The 21,561-nt window shown below is 44.9% G+C and overlaps 2 protein-coding genes across 2 annotated transcripts in view; both read right to left on the bottom strand.

The window, feature by feature from the left end:
• The window catches only part of LOC8026662, a 109,274-nt gene that overhangs the window by 26,664 nt on the left and 61,049 nt on the right, over window positions 1-21,561 (bottom strand). The window lies entirely within an intron of this gene.
• On the bottom strand, window positions 11,882-21,537 carry LOC115309987. Its single transcript, XM_029968257.3, has 4 exons — window positions 21,463-21,537; window positions 21,088-21,345; window positions 16,140-16,400; window positions 11,882-13,757 (listed from the first exon to the last, which is right to left on the bottom strand). The coding sequence occupies exons 1-4, from the start codon at window positions 21,485-21,487 to the stop codon at window positions 12,979-12,981; spliced, it is 1,323 nt and encodes a 440-aa protein (XP_029824117.3). The 5' UTR covers window positions 21,488-21,537; the 3' UTR covers window positions 11,882-12,978.

Raw genomic sequence — 21,561 nt, 5'->3', positions numbered from 1 at the left:
CATCTTTTTTTTTTTTCATGACCGGTGTCAGAATTGTTACACAAAGAAATACGCCTCAGATCGTGTGTCTGCAGACTGTTTTTAAACGATAATGAGCGGCATAACTGAGGCTACAGAAACGCGAGGGCGTCTTGGAGTTCCGAGCATTTTTTTTTAAATCTCTTCCTGTAGTCTATAGTATCGTGGCATTAAGCCGATAAGAATGCAGAAAACAACAAATCTCAAAGAAAAAAAATTTGAAGGTATACCGAACCACGCCTTACGGTTCCTAAGAGCGTTCAGTGACACCTGCTATACGCTCTTTCGATTCGGTTCGTCTCCGAAGGAGGAACGAGGCTGCGGCGGGACACTCGACGGGTATTCTTCGCCAACTCGGAGGCTTTACCGTCCGTCTGTATATCTACGAGCGTGTGTGTACGTGTGTACGAGTGCACGTATGTGCGCGCTCAGGGAATGGGAAATTGACGAAGGTTAAGCGGGAACTGGTTTGTGGGTCAAGTGTGCGTGTGTGCCTGCCATCCTACGTGCGCGGTTGATGTGCGCCGCCGACGAGCAACCCGTACTGCCCGGCTTTTGTCGTATATATTCCCGCACCTCTTCCTCGAGCTTTGACTTCGCCGCCGGGTTCGTGTATGATTGCCTTTTTTTTTCTTTTTTTGTATTTTATTGCGGTGTGCCGATAGCGCGAGCCGTCGCGAAGCGTCTCTAAAATGAATCTTCGGGGAAGCAAAGGGTCCTCCTTTTGTAGGACGGCAAAAAAATCCTAAGCGAACGAATGGGGGCGGCGCAGTATAGAGCGGGAAAAAGTTACCGAGGGGGTTAAGACATGCACGACCCGTCTGGCGAAATCTGACCCACTATTCAAAAGACACGCGTAACTTCAGCTTAAGTGAAAAAAAGAAAAGCGGACAACGTTGATTAAAATAGTAATAATAGAACAGAGTCAAAATTTTCTGTACCCTCTGTGTAACCATCGATGACGCTTTAATCGCAATGACGCCGAAATGGAAAAAAAAATCTGGCGTTTTTAGTTACACATAGTTGGCACGTTGATCCTGAACGCAATCGAGATACAAAATCGGAGGGCAAACGAGGCTCGCAGCCCTCAGGATCACCAGCCATAGGTTACGTAACAAACAGTGAACTACAAAATGTAATCGTAACTATAGACCCTTTTCACAATGGCGCCGCCATCTCGAAAAATCGTCACTTCCAGTACGGGCCAAAACATTGTTTTGCCGTCGCCACGCCAACAGACTACATCTATGATACCACAGTCACTCATTCTCGTTTCGCCCCCCCCCCCCCCCCTCTTTTTTCTTTTTTTGTTACGTTTTTGGGTTGAAATGTTTCATTATTTTTTCGTCGCCCATACCGGGTTTACTCTCGTTCCCAGCCACTAGGTGGCTGGGAACGAGAGTAAACGAAAGCCCCTCCCACCTCTTTCCGCTTTAACAGAGCGAACTCTGGAAAGGAGGCGATCCTCCTCGCCAGCGTTTGCTCTGCTAAAGTGGAAAGAGATGGGAGGAGCTTGGGTCGTCAACTCTTACCCTGTCATCGACTGTTAGCGACGTGCGCAACGAAAAGCGCCGCTATGGTCGAAGTTTGCGATTGGCCACACCGTAGCTTCCTGCATTATTATAATGCCTGTCCAATCACCGGTTCACGAAGAGGCAAATCCTGTTCGTGACGTCACGAAGGGAAGCCGTACGAGGACTCCACCAAAACATCTCGGCGATAATACACATATTACCAGAAAAAAAGTAATATTGAACTCCAAGGTTCGGTAGTTTGATGGACGAAAAGAACTACCGTGTAGGAGTCGTTATACTGGAATGTATAATTCTCGTTGTACATCATTGCTGAATGCCATCTTCACCGCGCGAAGATTCGCCTCAGTGATAAGACACGCGGTCCCTTTAACCTCCGAGAGAAGCGAGACACGACGTGACAAGTTAGTAAAAACAAATTGTTAGAGCTCACGTCTTTGAACCAGGTCGAGACAGCGGTCGCAACGCAGAAGTGTTTACGCTTTGTTTTGCGTTATTTCGGAGGTATTTAACTTTCTGCGCTCTTAATGACGCACGGAAGAGATATTTTGCAAGACTGAATCGCCGCCGACGCTATGGGCGTAATAGAGCTAGGAGTGAGCGGCAGCTCTCTCCTGGAGGGACAGTTCCATTTATCAAGCTTAATGATCAGATATCAGGAGCCTAATCAAAGGCACTCAAAACGCGCCGTGCTTTTCGGTAAAACAAAAGCTCGTGCCCTCCAGCAATAGATATAAGCCAGCGGGCGCAATGCCAACTTCCTCGTCCTGTTTTTTGTTTTTTTTTTGTTTTGTTTTTTCTAATTCTTAAGTCGGTTCAGAAAACACCTCGGGGAGATGAAGAAACGCTGCCTCGTATCGACGTGTGAAATCGAAATTGATCCAGATAATTTACACAAATTGCTGTCTCCGAGCTTCTGTGCAGCAGCGACGGAAAAACAAGCTGGAACCTATCATCGGGATCTAGTGTTTAAGCTTTCCCGACACACCGGAAGTTTTGCGTGTTTTTTTTTTTTTTTTTTCTTATGTCCCGAAAAAGTAAGAGTGCGATGTTTCTGTATAGTAAGTGGGCTTTAAATTTTTTTAATTACCTAAAATAAACGAGCACACACACACCATGCACGCTATTTACAACTCTTTCGGTGCGACAGCATACCGAGCCGTTCGTTCAATTGACGAACTGCTCATTCTATTTTAATCGTGTACTCGGTATACCGCCTGTTAGATATTTCTGGATAATATCTTCCGCAACACGTTGGGCGAAGCTTCAATTCGGTCTGGTTTTCACGTAAGCATTCGTCAGGTGAACCAATATATTTCTGCTTCCGTCGTCGGTTATGCAGCTTCGCTCGCTAAATATGTTGTATTGTACAACGTCTTAATGAGGGCGAAAATTGAAGGAGAGGAGGAGCCGACAGCGCTCGTGTCCTCCTCTCCCCCAGTTTCTTCTCGCATTGACCGTATATTGCGTGTATACATCATTTGTTTATTGTTCTAGAGTTACGCAAGTTATACTTATCTAACTTTTTATGATCATTTAAATGGCAATTTTGCGATTCATCGTTAAAAGCACAACCGTGGGATTGGGTACAATTGGCATATTCAGGCGTTATTTAATGGCAAGTACAACACGGCCGGAACGTGTGACAGAATTGTCAATGGTTAACAAAAAGTTCATATTTTTATCTTAAAAAATGTATGCAAAATGCACGGGCCTATGCTCCTTATGCTTCCCTTTTGTTAAGTGCGCACCATCCAGGAGCAGTTCCAAAGTAACCATATCTTGGTCAGGCATACTTCAATAGTACCGTGTACCTTTCCTGATTCGGAATGGTGTCCCAGAATGCGTGGCCACTGAAACTTTTCAGTTCCAATGTTCTCTTCTATTTGATTTTGTATAATTATCCCTGGAGTGATATTCGTGTATTGCATTCTTTTCGGTTCCTTTGTATTTTCCTATCGCATAGTATTTCTATGTAACACTTTTGTAACATTATACTTCACTTTGGCTAACCTTCGTGTCACCATGCACTGTGATTTATGTTACATCAAAATAATATATCTTATAGTAAGTACTTCTACATTTATTCCCCTTGTCCAATGTAAATGCGATATAAAAATAAATAAATAACTACCCTTGAACATTTCCGACTGTTTAAGCTAAAATTAGTTTCAGCCACTGCTAGTTAAAGGACCGGTGCAACGATATTAAATTGGAATGTTTTTCACTCTACACGAGCTTACTGGTACACCTGGGACTCAAGGATACCCACACGAAACGCCACTGGCCAAGAAACTCTCTTGTTGCGGTGTAATTTCAAGGACAAAAGCGATCATTTTCCTTCAATCTCTCCTTTGCAAAATTTGATGACGTAACGTGGGGATCGCAGTACACCCAAGTGACGATATTTGAATGCGGTTCATAGATTGGACCCGAGCATTGCGTGGGCACTCGACTTGGGCTCGTGATAATTGCTAGCTCGAGAAGCATTCGGGTAATGACCCGTGTCCAATCGCTGCAACGACGACAACAGCCGAGCATAACAATGTCTGGAACTCAGCGCGTGTCCTGCGCTTTGCCAACGCCAGCGCGTGGCTATGATCAACACTGGCGGCATATAATCGGCTCCAGATCACGTGGCCGCTTGCTCTGGCTGTGAGTTGAGGGGGTGAACGCTGCTGGTTTTCCTTTAATTTGTTTCTGGGACTTCTATTGCGTGGGGTGAAGAACGAATGCGTTTTTCATAGGTCATTAACGTTAGGGATCCGTTTTAAGCGGTATTTGCGCAAAGTACAAAAATTGTTGCATCGCTCCTTTAAATTGGTAGGAGCTTTAATGAATGAATAAAGTCACATTATTAACCAAGCTACCATATATATATGAATGGCACGAAACAATTAGAAATGTTAACTCCAAAGTTATGTTTGTATTGCTTTCGGAACGATTACAGATAAGCCTAAAAAATTGCAGGATGTCGATTTTTGGCCTCCCTCTTAACACCTGTCACGTATTGGCGTCACTTCATAAACGGACAAAACTTACGAGATAAAAAGAAAACGGATTTCTGGCAACTCATACAAAAAGAACTAAAAGGGACAGAAAGAGCTGCAATAAATACCGCGGAGAGAGGGAGAAAGAGATATGTTAGAGGTGATTTTGCGACGATAGTGGCAATAATGGCCAATGATTTGAATAAGATGCTGCATCATAACCTCGGGTATCGTAATTACGACAACTGTTGGAGCCGGTGCTTGCGGCCCGAAACAGGATGTATTCTCCACTCACGCTGAGTGTGCGGTGGAAGCAACAAGCACTTTGATCCAGTCGTATTTCCATCTTTCGTCATGTGATCCCACTCTCGCCCATACCCACGTGCCGAGAGTGCGGTCAGGCGATATGAAAGGGAGGTGGTTGGTTGGTCCCGCGAGCTCGTAGTTGCACCCGTACTGTCAGCTTTGGGGATGAGCGCGGGGTATGGGCAAGGTGCGCATGGGCGATGTTTACGGGAGGAGAAAGACCTTGGTGGTCGTTGGCACGCGTGGGTCTCCGAGCGAGCCCCGGAGAATCCGCGAAGGACGCCGGCGAGTTCCGACTTGTTGTGATTGCTGGCATTCCTTTCGGATAGACATCAATGACTTATCATTAGCAATTATTCTTCGTTCGCTTCGGTGAATCGTGGGCTCGCTTCGGTGAGCCGCGCGTAAGATCAAGTCTGTCAATTAGCGTTGATAGGATAAGATACTCCTGTTTGTGTGCGGCAATCTAAAACAATTTTTAGCACTTAGAGCGTGCTTATCGCGGTCTCGAGTCAATTGCACTAAACACAAAATTGTTCGGCATAGAAAAAAACGTCCGAGCGAGAAACTGAACACATCGATCTCACAAAGCGTTCGGCGCATGCGCGAGGCAGCCATAACCTTAGTTCACAGGAGGCAATCAGCAGTGCATGAGACTGTTTTTGCCCAGCAGGCCCAGAGCTCCAACAAGACTGTTGCACGTGCAGAAAGACTAAAATTTCCTCGGTGCATCGCGGCAGCGGAGGCGTAGTCACACTGGCTGGTGAGATCGGTCTATTGCGCCCGCGTGCGATTTATCAATTCGTAGGCTCAAATGACCAGTATATATTGAATGCCCCCTGAAAACTATACACATACTTCTAACACCTATTTTCTTATATTAGATACTTGAAATCACGAGCCGTTAAATTAATTGTGTTAGTACTTGCCAATTATTATTAGGTGCTTTCGTCCTCGTGGGACACCTGCTGGATTATTCCTTAGGGAAGTGATATATTTAAGTTTTGTTTTTTACACCTGCAGAGGTGCGTTGCGTACATGCGCGCGTGCATGTGCGTGCGTGCGCGAGCATGTTTGTGTGAGAGTGTGTGTGTTTTAAACCTCTACTGGACATGCGATACTTGCACTCGCCAATGACAAAATATTTTTTCCTGCACTTGTGACGCTTAGTCTTCTGCAGGTGTTTTTGGTAACTATATAATCTCTGAAACCTCTACTGCTCTTCTCTGATATCATCGTACTACACCACTCTTCATAACTTTGTTATTGTAGTAGAGTATTAACACGTTCGCTTCAAACGAGAAAACGAATCGGGATTCTGCGTGCCGTGGTTACGCCGAAACACTCGGTACGACGACAACAGTTCGTCTTTGTGCCCCGCGCTGGGGGTATTCCTATCCGTATGAGCCACATTTTTACTATATGTTTTTTTCTTCCCTTCCTCGCATCATGGACAACGCGTGCACTAGTGACACTAAGACACGGTGAACCAAGGTCAGCAACCTGATAAGCTCGCCACGACTGCCTTCCGGGTTAGTGATCGTGTCTGCGCGAGGGTCGAGCGATTCTTTTGTTCGCCACCTCGCCATATCGCATGTTCGTCACTCGTGGGAAGACCCGCGCAGCGCAGCCTTGACTTCCCCATGTCGCTCACACAATTAAAAGCGAAGGTTGTTTTTTTTATATTCCACCCGCATCTCCTCGGCGTGCCATCTAAAGAGGCGCCGGTTTCTCGCTGCGTGCTCTCTGCTGCTCTGACCTCCCACGAGACTTCGAGACGCCTCCTCCCCGCTTGGACGGTGTGACGTCTTTCGACCTGGGTCATGGTCGATGTCCCCAGCCTGTCCTAGATGACCGAGAGCAGATAGAACGCACAGTATACAAAAAGTCTCTATTTTTCAATGTCAAATAACACCCTTTTCGCGTTTAACAAACAGAAGCACACGAGCAGAGCAGCACAGAAGTCTTGGTGACTCTTTCTACCCACGTGACTTGTGGTTGCTTTCCTGGGCAGCTGGTCTTTCGAGCTCGTTTGTGCCAGAGATGTTAGGACGCCGCGATGCTACACAAAGGACCATGTTGGAGATTTGGGAACGCTGCTTTGCTGGGTACTGGTGTCTTCAGAACTCCTCAATTGAACTCATGTTCACGCAAATCTGGTGCAGGTACGTATCCGGGGAGGGGGGGCATGGGGCCTCTCTCTCCTCCCCCCCCCCCCCCCCCCAAATATTCCATACTGCTGGGGCCTCCTCCCCCCACCGCCCTAAAAAGCATTTTGTCACAGGCGCCCCCCCCCCCCCTCCCCTTCCTCTAAATCGAAGTCCTCGCTACGTGCCTGATAAGTGAAATGTTTAAGCGCTTCAAGAAGCGGAATTATAATGGGGTATATTATGCATTAGGTAGCTTATACGTATTATTCTTTATGGACGTGTTTGTGCTCGTGTTTTCTTGTGTAAAGGTGTGGAGAGAGCGGGGGAGAAAAGGAAAGGGTGCACCTAAGATGCAGCTATATGTATATACAAGGGAGAACACAAAGATGTCCGAAATTTTGTAATAAGAAGCATTTGTTGGTTTGTAAAGTTTGCCACGTTAATCATCCTCAAAGTAGTCTCCATTTGAGTGAATGCATCGGTCCAAATGTGTTTTCCTCTTTTCAGAATAGTTCTGGAACTCATTCAAACTTACGACCTTCAATGCCTCCCTCATTCTTTATTTGACCTCTTCCACATCCACAAAACGTTTTCCTTGCAGGACTCTTTTTATGCGGGGAAACATAAAAAAGTCGCACGGTTCCAGGTCCGGGTAACAGGGTAGAAAAGCGGTGTAAGCCATTTTTGTTAAACGAAAGTTGTACTGACAGGACGTTCCCTAGGAAATGACTTTGATGAAGAGTGAACAAACGAGGCATATATTTTGCTGAAAATCTTCTCATGTTGTGTTCAAAATACGCTGACACGAGTCCAGCATCTTTACTCAGTTCAGTAAGCTCTTCAATTGTACTTCGACGATCTGCCAAGATCGAATCCCGAATTTCCTCGATGTTTTCATAACTTGCCAGAGATAAAGGGTCGTCCTGAACGAGGTTGGTCGTCAATAAATAATTCACCGGCCTTGAAGAGAAGAAAACCGTTCGCAGACCTGCGATTTCTTTATAGCATCTTTTTATGTAGGCTTTCTAAAGCATTACAAGAATTTCCGCCGCCGTTTTTTCTAAAAGAAAAGAAATTTTCATGGTCACACGCTGTTTCTTCAAATCAAACATTGCAAGAAACCAGGAGTGGTCTCATAGCGCTTGGAGAAAAAATTTAAAACATGCAGCTAGAGCCTTAGCAGACGACGCCGGTCTGCAAACTGACTCGGAAGGAGAGCCGCTAAGCGACGCTAGTGGCGGAAGCTGGAATTACGCCCACCAGAAATTCATTCCGTTTACTGGTGGGTTCCCCCTCGTATGCGTGCATGGCCAGGGGAACGGAGACATTCATGTATCAAAAACCCACCCGCGCAAATAAACTATAATTGACTTCAATGGAACGATTTCAACATTTCCGAGTGGTTAGCTTATTGTTTTCTTTGTGACGTAAGAACATGGCATTACTGTTGTTCGTGAATCAAAAGTCGTCCTACACAACACTAAGTTATTCGTCAATAAAAGCTAGAATACATGTGCAAATTATTAACCTAAAATCGCACGAAATTCGGAGCATCAAAAAGCAATTTTACTCAAAACTAAATAAATTAACTGTGTTTTTTATTTTACAAAATTGCCCAATAAACTTCCAACAACAGCCTTTTTTTTTTTGTTATTTACGTACAGGAGATACCCATCTAAAATTACCAGAAATTATCTTCGTATTTTTCATGTTTTGTGGGTCCTCCTGTTGATTTTTCACACGTGTGATAAAAGCTTCGGCTCCATGAAACGTGCTGCCTTTTTTTCTTCTCCTTAAATTTCGTTTTTAGAGCGTTTGATGGCATTTTAACCCAAAAATGGCTTCGTTTCCTTACTTTCATTGTCGCCTTATGTTTCTTGCTGTACAGCCTCAAGTGATTTATCCTTTAATGATATGCGCAAGCTATAAGAACGTACATGACTTGAACTTTACGTACGTCAACGAACATTTAAAAAAAAAGACATTCACGTCGAGAAAGCGTACAAAGTAGCAAATACAATAGGCAAGGGCACAAGTTACGCAGTCGATTTTCTTTTGAACGCGACACTATATAACCTACATGTTTCCAAGAATACCGCAAACGAGGTCTCCCTTTTTGTTTGCAAGCGTTTACGCGGTCAGAAGGGGCTGTCAGTGACTGTTCTTTATATTTTTAGCGACATTTTGATTGGAAACAACGTGTAGCTCGGGGCCTCGGAGTACAAATATAGGTGGCTTTTCGAGGATTACGAGGGCCCACCTGACGAGTTGGCACGACAGCCGAGTTGACACCGGTTGACGGATGGCAAGGAACGGGGGCCGACCCGGTCCCGCTGACATCTCTAAATGCGGTACGCGCTCTTCGACCGACGAGGATCCTAAAATAGCGCCGTTACGTCCGGTTCAGCTTTGCCCTGTCGAACGGTTCGATATGGAACGTCAGCCAGCGAGGATGAGCACTGCCGTCCCGAGATTGGGGCCAACCATCGAGTTCTAATTCGGTGGACTCCCGTTGCTAACGGAGTTTCGTACAGCCGGAATTATTTTTTTGGTATCTCCCGCTAGGTCCGTTTTCAAGGGACCCGACTCCATCAGTGCAGCAGTCGTGGTTCTTGTGAAACACTGCATTCGGCTTCAGTGGATGGTTTCAGGAGACTCTTTCAACGCGGTTGCTTATTTAGTGAAGGCTTATTTTTACGAAGAGCGTGCTGTAGTGAAATCTCGATTCCAGTTGAAGGAAAGTGCGGAGCGGAAGCGGTTCCCTATTGAAAAAACCCATATAAATGTTATACAGGAAGTGTTACAGGAAGGTGATTCCTGTATACTTTCGTATGGGAAGTGTTACAGGAAGCCCTTTCCTGTATACTTTTGTATGGGAAGTGTTACAGGAAGCCAACTCCTATATGGGTTCTTTGTATAGGAAACCAGTTCCTGTATGGGAAAGGTTACAGGAAGCCCTTTCCTGTAGACTTTAGTATGGGAAGTGTTACAGGAAGCCACTTCCTGTTTATTCCCATATCGGTACTTTGTATAGGAAACCAGTTCCTGTATAGTCTGTGAGGAAACAAATCGACTCCTGTATACACTCAAACAGGAAGTCCTAAAAGATGACTTACATAAAGCCACAACCGGTATAGCCTTATATGGGATGCCAAACTCCATTAGGGCCATTACAAGAAGTAAGATTTTACTCTTTAAAACATGTCTTATACACCATTTCTGTTTTTGTGCTCTAGAACTAAATGTGCCGGTTCTGAAAAAGGCATCTGTGCATGTGCCCAAAGCTGGTCGTAGCCTGCTAAGTTTAGTGGCAGCATGATTCCGCTAAATTTTGTGGATTCTGTGACCACCTCCATCATAGGTCCGTAAGCTACAATATCACGGTACACGAGGAGGGTCACGTGACTTAGAGACCACACAACCCCTCTCCCTCTTTCTGTCCCTTCACCCTCCCAGCACGTGTCCGAAGCCGCCCTCCCCCAGACCCCTACCTGCAGCCCCCTCCTCCCTCCCCGCGCCCCAGTTCCCTTCACCCTCCCTATGTGTGTCCGAAGCCATCCCCCCAGTCCCTTTGCCCTCCATTCGCCCCCCCCCCCCCCTTCACCCTCTGTGTGTGTCCGTCTCTAGGTTATGTGACCTATGATATCACATGATCATAACTATGATCAAATGATCAAAATTAAACAAAAGCCAGTGCTAGTGCACTTATGTCGCATTCAGTCAAACAACGTATCGCCTAATTTTTTTATGTTTGTAGTGCTTCCAGAGATGCAGAGTTTTAATGGTTTTATCAAGGTAGTCGATCCACATGATTAAAATTTCCCTTCATCTGGAATTTAATAAATGAAGCATTATTAACAACAAGTGTAAAAATCAAAAATAGAATTATAACTTGGAGACAAAAAACTCCACATGTAGTGCTACTCAATAACTATAAAGTTCCCTGAAGGCAAATCATATAACTTGATCATTAGATTGGCAGTGAAAAAAGCTGCAGATCTTCGAAAGTAATTTTGGCATTTTCATTGTCTTTCATAGCTTACAACATAATAGTGTGAAATATGAAAAGATTTGTTATGCTGTTCCTATAGTTTATATTTGCCTCTTATGGCTGTTCAGCTTGCCTTGCCTAGCTACACAGAAGGTTAATAGGCTCAAATTATTCTACCAGTAAGTCAACAACTAGTATGGTCTGTCTATCAGTGACATTGTTTCAGTGAACTCCAACCGACTATATAGTAAGTATAATATGACAAAACAACATGAAAGTTTTTCTGTTGCAAGGATGCCTTTTTGTAGATTTTTTTAAGCACCGTTACAGAGTGGAACAGGCTTCCTTCGTAGATGCTAAACCTTGACTGCATTGATAAACTATCATCCAGCTTTCAACCGCTAATTGACAACACAAATTAGTAGATAGGCCCAAGCAACTCACCTGTACCATTCACTTTATGAACATTCTTGTGTCCTTTCTCACCATTGTGTGAATTTTAACCTTGCTTTGGCAATTAAGCGCTTGTGTATTCTGCAATCATTGTTACTGGCCTTTCAGATGGAAAATATTAAGGATATAGGCACTGACTTTTCTGTTTCTGTGCCCACATCCATTGACTATATCATTTTTGTTTCTTTATACCCTGCTGTACTATCATTAATTGAGTTTTTGTGCAATGCCTTGGCCTCTTCACAGCCAGGCAGCAAGTACCCCGAATAAATAAATAAACAACTTTGCTAAAACAACACTTTTGTAAAAAAAAATATTTAAAACTAGGCTGGTAAAGTTCCATGCCATTTAATTTATAGCTACTACAAGTCGCAAAACAACAAACAACTTCGTAAGCATGAGCTACAAAGAACAAAATTCAGGTCATTCACAAAACCGAGCTGACCAAGTCACATATATTTTATTACAGGTGGCAAAACAAACAGAAAATAAATGGGTGAGCCTGAGCTGCAAAAGAACAAAATATCTCACATCATGTTCAAAACAAGTTTAGTTAGACATTGAAACTATGCCTGTCATAAGTGACGAAAAAAAAAAAGTAACTAATTCAGGTTATTTACAAAACAAATCTCATGAAATTACATACAGCAAGCATATCTGTGATAAGTGACAAAACATCTTGGTGAGCCTGGACCATGAGCAAATATGGTCACTTACTAAACAAAATAAAATAAACACATAAGAAAAATAACATAGCTAACTAAGGAGACCACCAATTTCTCAACTTGTTTTTCAGGCATATTCAGCACTAAGGCCCTGTTACTATAGTCAGCGACAGATTAAAGACCGATATACGCTTTGTATATTCCATTTTTTTTGCACTTTCTATTCTCCCAAGTATCCCTCCCCTTTTCACCTTCATGCAGCATGGATCCCCTCACAGTTTGGGAGAGGAGGAAGCCAAGAAGATTATCTTCCCTGTAGAAGATTGAGGTCGTACATCGGCCTTTAAGAGTAAAGTGGAAGCTGTGCCTCCAACGCAAGGTAGCCTTGATAGCACAAGCGTGCCCGCGCAGCCCAAGCATGGCAAAAAGTAACGAGTGTGTGCTGGACGCGGAGTTTCCACTTCACTTTTAACGTGTCACTGACTATAGCAGGTGTTGGCAGTACCCAGAGAAAACTCTACTGGCCTTTAATCATTCACTCAAATGGAAAGGGTACAACTATTGAAGAGTGTAAAGGTATAGTCCAGATGAACACGTGACTCCGTATTCCAGTGCGCGCATCCAAGTTTTGACAGACGGGACTGCCATCTTCCAGCCGCACCCAGTCGTTTTCAATTTAACTTTTCTTAGGAGAATTGTGAAATATCCTTTGAAAACTGCCTATAATAAAGGCCGCTAGACTTCAACCACATTACCAGAGGTGTATAGTCATTTTAAGCAGCCGGGTGCGACTCAAGGACATCATTCCTGTGCACTAAAAACACATGCACATGACACTCCTCATTTGAGCAGAAAACATGAACTCATGTCATCTCAATCCCTTTCAATTCTGTTTGGGAGTTTACAAACAAAAGCCTTGTTACCAATATCTACAAACACACACACAGAGGATATCAGAGATAGAGGAAGTGCTTGAACGATATTGCTTGGAGAGATAAAACACTCTTGCATGTGAGCTGGATAATCACCGTCAACGGTCACTATTTCTTTACAAAGGAGAAGGCATGGCTTCGATGGAGCAGAAAGCTCTACGATTCTATTAATTACATAAAACAAAGAGTCTGACCCCATAATTACAGTACTGTTACTCTTTTTTTCACGGGTGTACTGCCTGCTTGTGATGATGTTGCCCTCAAAAACAAACCGGAAGTACTCTCCTACTGAGACTGTCTGAGGGTACCCAGCTTGAAGGAGAGCTTCTTGTTCACTGGCTGAAAGGTTGGTAACATTTCTTGCCTGACCCAGCAGAGTTACACCGTCCACCTCACATGCCGTCTGCACAAGCCGATGCTTAAGCATCTTGTCGCATACAGCTTTCACAGGCGATGAAATGTTTAATGTTATGGGCAACAACTCTACTTCTTGTGCCATGCACACACGCTCCAAAATCTGCAGGGGTACGCCCTTTGCAGCTGTCACACATTTCACAAGCTTTCCGTTTCCCGTCTCAAAAACAAACGCAGAGTGTGCCCACAGTGGTCCCAGGTCACGCACTGACTTTGCCAGATGCAGGAGCTGATGCATGTTGAATGTCATCATTTTCGCGTTATACAGTCGTAGCACCTGGTCCACGAACCTCTTGAGGAGTGATTCTAAAATAGAAAGAATTCAATTAAGAATTTATGGTAGAATGGCACAAAAGCTAGCGCAGATCTTCAAAAAACAATATTTGATGGGTACCAAATTCAAACATTCCAACTGAAAAGGCACGAAATTATTATAAAACTGAAAGTGCTGCTGCTACTATACTCCGTTCAAGGCTAAGCGGACAGGACGGAAGAAGCGAGTTACTTTTTGGGCCCAGTCAACGGTTGGTCTCGCACAGGGGCGGATTTAGAGGCAAGGTCCGGATGTCCTGACCCCCCCTCTTGATTTCTGCACGTGTAACTTTTAGGGCGTGAAACGAGGGAGAGGGTTCCTAAACAAACGGTACGCTGACCAACACCTGACCCCCCCTCAGGAAATTCCTGCACCCACCCCTGGTCTCGCACCACATGGTCATGCTCTCCATGTGCACTCATCCACACACAGCGGGGTCAGGTAATGAAAGGCAGGCGATTGATTGGTTCGGCAAGCATGTAGCTTCCGTCCTGCCATGTCAGCTTAGCGGTGCATGCAGTAATGTGGCAAAACTATGCGGAGGGCAAGTTCGTCTGCTTTTTGCGCAGGGGATAGCGGTGACGTCAGAACGCCGAGCCCTGATTGGCTGATCGCGACCACCCTATCTGAGCGTCGTCTGCTCGCAACGTCGTCTGCGTCTGTCCTACCTTTCCTGCGACTTTCAGAAGTGCAGAGGCCAGATTCACGAAACAATCTTAAGCCAAAAATGTGCGTAAGACATAACTTAAGAACAAATTCGTATTCACGAAACAAAATTTTCGTAAGTTTTGCGCAGGTTACGACGAAATCCTACGACAGCTCCGAAGGTGTCTTACGCACTCCTTACGATCAAATCAGCATGGCCAACAGCGTCGCGGTCGCGACGACCCACGGACGTTTATTTTTCTACGTGCGCTTCTCACGCGTCCTGACTTCAAGCAGCAAGAAAAAAGTAAAAAGTACTTGAAACAGACCACGACGAATAAGAACGCTGGATCCACAAACACCCGGGAAAAGCTCCAACGGCCACGATTCCACCAAACGCGACCAAGCGAGCACGGCCGTTAGGCCTAGAAGGCACTCCCCGACTCGGCGACCGTCTGCCCACGACCGGCTGGTGTGCTGAATGGAATATGCCCGCGTGACCCTTGTGAACCCTTCCCGTATTATACTTTGATCGCTGACCTCAGTTTTAGATTAAGAGGTCACTTTCTTCCTCTTGTTATCTCCTTGTTTCCCGAGGCAACGGTGACTCTCGCCGGTGAAAAAGAGGTGAATCTCCGACAGACGCAGGAACGGTAAAGCAGCCATCGCTTTGAATAAGCAGACGTAAAGCAGACGACGTTAACTGCGCCAACCCGCCGACGCCGTTAAAGAATGAGGGGTCTTGCCCCGCACGAAAGGAGGGAAGAAGTATTTGGGAGGGAACTTGCGGACACTAACACGCTCACTCTCGATTCTTAGCAAAGAAACCTCGGCGCCTCGGGACACCTCGCCAGTGACTCCTTTGACTTCCCTCCTTGATGCGTGTATGCTAGTTGTTAGACAGAAACAACGTACCGCTCGAGTTATTTCGTCTGCCCTCTCTGAAAGGCGAAGTCGAGCTCGCTCGTTAAGACCTGCACTTTTGAAAGCCGCAGGGAAGGTAAGACAGACACAGACGACGTTGCGAGCAGACGACGTTGCAAAGGAGCAGACGACGCTGAGATAGGGGGTCACGATCAGCCAATCAGGGCTCGGCATTCTGACGTCACCGCTACTTCCTTTCCCATGCGCAGAAGACGAAAATGAGCCCACTTGCGAGGCGTATTAGGACATAAAAAACCACGGTCATAAATGTGGTTTATAAGGCCCACGCTCATAACTCCCCAGTCAAATTTTAAAGCATGTTTCTAGATTTAGTTAAAGACGCCCCTCCAACAGATTCACACCACTCCCTCAGCCAATTACAGTTTCAGCTCGTTAATTCAAACTCGTGTGAGACCAAAGCTTTGTTTAATAATGCGGAGTTCGAACTAAAAGAAGTATTTTTTAATGAAGTGTGAACGCTTCACTTGGAGCGTAGGAGTGCACGGTAACAGAGAAACACTCCCGGATTGTAAAAATTGCATGGCTAATAAAGTATACCCCTTAACCATGAAACGCAAGGAGAAAGCAGCGCCGCATTGCTATGCACTTTCTAAGATGCGAAAAGTAAGCAACGTGCGTGACACCACCGATTCAGAGAAGCTGGAAATTACGCTGCTTCGGTCGCCACGCGTTACATACTTTCAGGCTTTCCGGTCAGATGGCTGTATATGCAAACATTAGTGCTGTACCAAAGCAAGGTCTACAAGAGAACAAATATTACTTGGTACGGGAAAAAACTGTCCTACCGGCATGGCTGATCATTTCTTGCGATATCCTTGTCGACAGCAGTATCCATATCGCCTCCGCAAGCAGGCACCAATGCTTCCAGTAGCGGTGAGGTAGCAGGTTCTCCAGACAAGGCACACTGTAGTAGAGCAGCCAGTTCCGCCACTCATTGGCTTTCCAATAGCTCCGCTCACAGAGAGAGCGTGGCAGGCGAGTGATGCAGTGAGGTGGCCGGATGGACATCAGGAGCTTGTTTGCAGATTCCAGAGACTGGGGACTTCCTGGAATTAATACAAACAAAAGAGATGTGCCATTAGCACTTAATATGCTTAAGCAATAGCAATGTGAGTACTTTTTCATCATTTAAACAGGAGACGATGGAAATAAGGGGGACAGGACATGCGTCTCAGTTGAGACGCGTGTCCTGTCCCCCTTTTTCCATCGTCTCCGGTTTTAACAATGTGCAACCTAAACCAGCTCGCCTGATTACTAAAGTTATCAGCTATTACTTTAGATTTTCATTTACAAGCTACAAGTGATTTGTCAAAGGAGAGATGAACATATGCTTCCCTTGACAAATTAAATTAACGGCAGGTTTTTTAAAGCATTGTGATTAACTGAAGGGATATGCAACAAAGTGAGGTGCTGCACTATTGTATATTTGCCTCATTTATAACATACTTGCCCTCAAAGGTATTGCAAAGTTTGACTTCACTGTCTTTTTTCAAAAATGTGGCCATGAGTATTTGGCATATCGGGCCTCACCAATTATGTGAGCAGTATGGCACTGCAAACTAAACCAGTGACCCATTAACCCACAACTTGTTCTTGAAGGAAACCAAACCAAGCCTTATTAAAAACAACTAAAAAGATCAGCCAAACTCGTATGACAGGTTCAAGCTGTAAAGCCTCAAGAAAGATTTAGAGGCGGCATGCTATTCATTTTTCGGAGTAATGCAAAAACAATCAAGACTTTTATTGAAGACAGTTCGAGCGCCGTTTTAGTATCCAGCATCGATACAAGTGTGTTACAAGTTTTCGGCTATGGGGACTGTGCAACGCCTAAATGGAGTACCCATGGATGGATGGGGGGATGAATCCGGCTGAGCCCTTTGGATCGGGCGGTAGCTTACGCCACCTAGCCACTTTGTTTTACCATTTAAGCTTAGAATGTTTAAATGTGAAATCTATATTCATTCTGCACTGCAAAGAAAGTGAGGCTATAAATCCCCCTTGCCATCCGTTAATAAGAAAATACCTAGTTTCCCCTTGCTTTCTGCCACCATTCACTTAATCTTTGCTTGGTAATCACAGATGCTCATTAATTCCTGCAACTCGGTCCTGTTAGCCATTAGTATGAAATCATCCGCATACATCAATCCCGGTAAGGATTGCTGAATTTTTTGGCCTAACTTACTGTACGAAAGGTCGAACCCGGTTTTGCTGTGGCAGCGCCACCAATGGCCACATCGATGTTACAAGGTGTTGTGACGCACCTCCCACTCCCTGCGCTTTCGTATGCATCCGTGACCGTGTCACCGTGTTCCCAAATTTGCTCAATCTCACTCAAGAGTAAAGGTGTCATCCCTTAGCATTCGAAAACCTACACATGTCCAGCGCTGCTCTACATATGCTTTAAAGGGCAACTTCGCTTCATTTTCGCTACAGAGAAAACACTGTGGACCTTTTAGTATCATCTCAGAAGACCACACATAAAGTATTACGATACAATTCCGTCTAAATCTATTGAAAAAAGGCCAGGAAACTTTGATACGAGCCCTATCACCAAAATCTGCTAACTCTAGCGGATGACGGAGGTGCAATTAACAGCACAGTCAATACGATAGAGTTGGCGCACCCAACATTGAGTCACTACCTCAGGGTCATGACCATGTGATGCACATAACATCAGTCATGTCCATGTTTTGTTTGTTTTTACTTCTCCGGGCAAACCGAGCTAGTGACGTCAGCAGCGTCTCCGCCCAATGTTGGCTCAGCGGCGTCCACGCGACCAGCGCCAATCCGGATGCCCGACGCCCCCGAAGCTTCTCAGCATCATCTGCTTCACCTTTGTTGCGATACCGACATTTTGTTTGTGCTATGTAGGCATACTTTGCAACTTATTTGTGTGATATTTAACAGAATTAACCATCTGCTAATGTTTACGGGATATTCTTTTAGGAATACTTGGCTATGCTTCCAATTAAGCGTAGTCCGCGCAGCTGACTCCTCCCCTTGTAGAGTATCAGATGATTGTTTGCACCATGCGATTTGTCAACGTTGCCTGTCAGAGTCGATGTTTCCCTTTCAATTCTGGTCGATATTGACACATGTTAAAAGCAAAATTGCATAAAAAAAAATTCAGATTTCACCATAGCAAATGGCCGTTTATTAGTGCTTTCAAGGGTGGGATCAGACATAATCCCAATTTTTCTGCAATTGAGCGGAGTTGCCCTTTAAAGGGACACTTCAACGAAAGTTGAAATATACCCGTCGTGTTCAAAAATAGGTTGAATATGGTCCACAATATCTGTAAATGACAATCGCACATTTTTATTTTGAACCTGGTGCCTGTATTTTTCGTTATAAATGGCAAATTTGGCAAGCGCTTGAAGAGCAGCCAGCGGAGAGCACGTGACATCCCCCGCAATTGTGACGTAGTTCCTCTCGGGACGAGCAAAGCTGCGACGAGGCTGACGTCGAAAGGATGGCCTAGTCGTTCCAGCCACCGAAGCGGCTGTTTTTGTATGAATTTCGAGTGACAGGTTAATCTTCTATAATCTCGTAGAGGGACAATAGCGACTTCTGGGACTCACAAAAGAGGTTCTCGGGGGGGGACAGGGGAGTTCCTCCTCCTCCTCTGCTCTCATGGTGACCGGGGGCGAGACAGTTAACGTCATTACCTGTCAAGGTTCTTAGACTGGCATTACAAACGAGGCGTTAGAGACATCCACCAGGTGCTCTTTGCTAATCGTTTAATTTGTTTCAAAATTCCTTTTCGTGTCTTTTTTTAACAAGATATTGGTGCGTCCAATGAGATACTGGTTTTTTGAACGCATATAGACCAAAAAATAAGCGCCAAAATTTCGTTGTAGTATACCTTTAATGTGATTTGGCTCGCCGGAAGGGAATATGCTGACATGTTAACTCTTTACTCCCATTTGTTTGCGGTGAGAGACATTACTGGAATAGAATTCGACAAATTGCTCGCTGCTCGCCTCAATAGGGTGAGTATGTCTATGCTGGAGTCTGAAGACATGGGCTGCGTTGGGAGCCACCATTACAGACATGGTGAACACATGGTTCAGACAAGAAACACAGCTCGTTTTGTGTTTAGCTTTTTGTGCCTCGTGACAACAATGCCAGTTCAATTTAGAGGGAGTGTGGATATGTATGCTATTCCTGAACAATTCTCAACTTTTCCTTACTGAATACGCACCTCACACTGGCCATCGGTGATTATCGTGAACGCCAGATACTCCCCCTATGAATCCTACTACAGTGGCACTGTCTTGTTGCATGCTTCCTACTGCATGTCCGTGCAGGTTGACCACCCAACATTTGCACAGCAAACTAACATCAATGCACTCATATTCAGGTTTGTCAATCTGGCTTCCCTGCTTATTTTGGTATAAAAAAGGGGAAAGGAGAAGCAAGACCACGCTTTCACTATTGTGCAAGAAGCCGTGAGTCAGATCACTATCCAAGTACTTTGTAGCTAGGGTTCTGCATTTTCCGAGTTTACTTCTAAGCAAAACCGAAGTTTTTTTTTTTTTTAGTTGGTTTTTATCATAAATTTGGAGTTCTTTGCAGCTTGCTTTTATGGTACATAAAGTTTTTTGTGTCTTTTTCAGTGAAGGAAATAAAGGGTAGAAAACAGCGCTTTGTAAATTTAGTAAAAAATCCTCTTCAATGTGAGACACATTAGATTATGGTCATAGGGAGGCTCCCTGATTTTTATAAGGAGCTACACGGCATTCTTTTGTAAAGCCCACAAACAAATGTTTCAACTAAAAATGGCTCCTTTTTGCCCACAACGTGCGAACAGGTTACAGCGACATTGCAGGCCAACTCTTTACGGAAAGTGTAAAGAGCAGCGGCTCTCAATGTCACGCTGGCGCACATCACAGTCTCCGGAACTGTGCCAGGAGGCCTCGGCCTTGTGCTGCAGTGTGTCGTTGCTGTATATGGGTGGCACAGGCGGCTCCTCATTGTTGTGTGATTTGCATACAATGGCTTTGGCAAACCACGGTGATACGGCGCACCCTGAGCACTATTATGCGACGCGATGCACACTTTGCGTGGCAATGCCATTTCGATGAGTCCTCTGGTGTGCCGCATGCTGGAATAAGCTTCCTAGCTGGAACGTCTCCTAACAAGGGTAAATGTGGGTAGCGTTTTGTACACATGTGCAGATGCACAGTAGCCATATTACACGTGAGGAGGGTGATTTGCAGCAAACGAGGGGCGAGGAGGAGGGGGAGTGGGGAAGCATGCGTGCAGGAGAACTTCCTGTGAGAAAACAGGGAAGCCTGCAAGGTTGATAGTAGTTACGACCAACAACAGACATCACAAACCCCATAAAGCGTCCATAATACAGCTATTGCTGAAAAAAGAAAGCACAAAACTTGTTAGAAGATTCCGGCAACATATAATTACCGGTCGGGTTCATGACAGCCAGCAGTCTCGAAAATGCTGAATCTTTCGGATAAATTCGAACCGACAAAGTTTTTACAAGCAAGTGCTTTCTTTTTTTTCTTTTGATTTTATCGGATTTGTTTGAAAACGCAAAACCCTACTTCTAGCTTTGAACCCTGAAAGTAAAAAGATGCCTTGATTAATAGTACTTGTAGGGTGATTGGCTTGAAAGAATTCAGATTTGTCTTAGTTAAAGTCTCTTATAATTTCGTCATTTGCATTACAAACTGTATGTAAATATGAGGCCTACACAGAAATCCCCACTCTTACCAATGTAAAACCTTTCGGCAGAGTTGGAGGAATCCAGCAAGTGCTCCGTCAGCTGCTTGGTCACGCCCAGAAGAACCGAGTGCATATATTCGCATGCCTGGCCGGACACCATGTCGTAGTTCTCCAGATTAATCAATGGAGAGGGTCCCTTGAAGCCGTTCACCGTTGTTTCATAGGTGACCGCATACTTCATGTCCCGCAGCACAAGCTCGTGGGTGCGTTCTTCGATTTGATGTGCCTCTGGAAACCGCATGGCACCTGGTAAGAAATATACCACAACAGTAAGAGCAAGTAAGCAAGCAGGCTGGGTGAAAGCAAAACTAAAACATGCTGGGCGCGAAGCTCTTAATGTGACATGCATAATTAAATATTTACCTTCCAAGTGTTCCCCAGCAACCATGCACCATGGGCAACCGAAGTACCCGTTGAACTGCACTTGATTTTGTACTGCGGCACGAGCTGGAGCATCGAGGC

The sequence above is a fragment of the Ixodes scapularis genome, unplaced genomic scaffold, assembly GCF_016920785.2.
Source record: "Ixodes scapularis isolate PalLabHiFi unplaced genomic scaffold, ASM1692078v2 PGA_scaffold3__209_contigs__length_174095766, whole genome shotgun sequence".
In the NCBI taxonomy this organism is placed as follows: Eukaryota; Metazoa; Arthropoda; class Arachnida; order Ixodida; family Ixodidae; genus Ixodes; species Ixodes scapularis.
The sequence above is the reverse complement of the archived record's forward strand: the minus strand, read 5'-3'. Positions and strand labels throughout refer to the sequence as shown.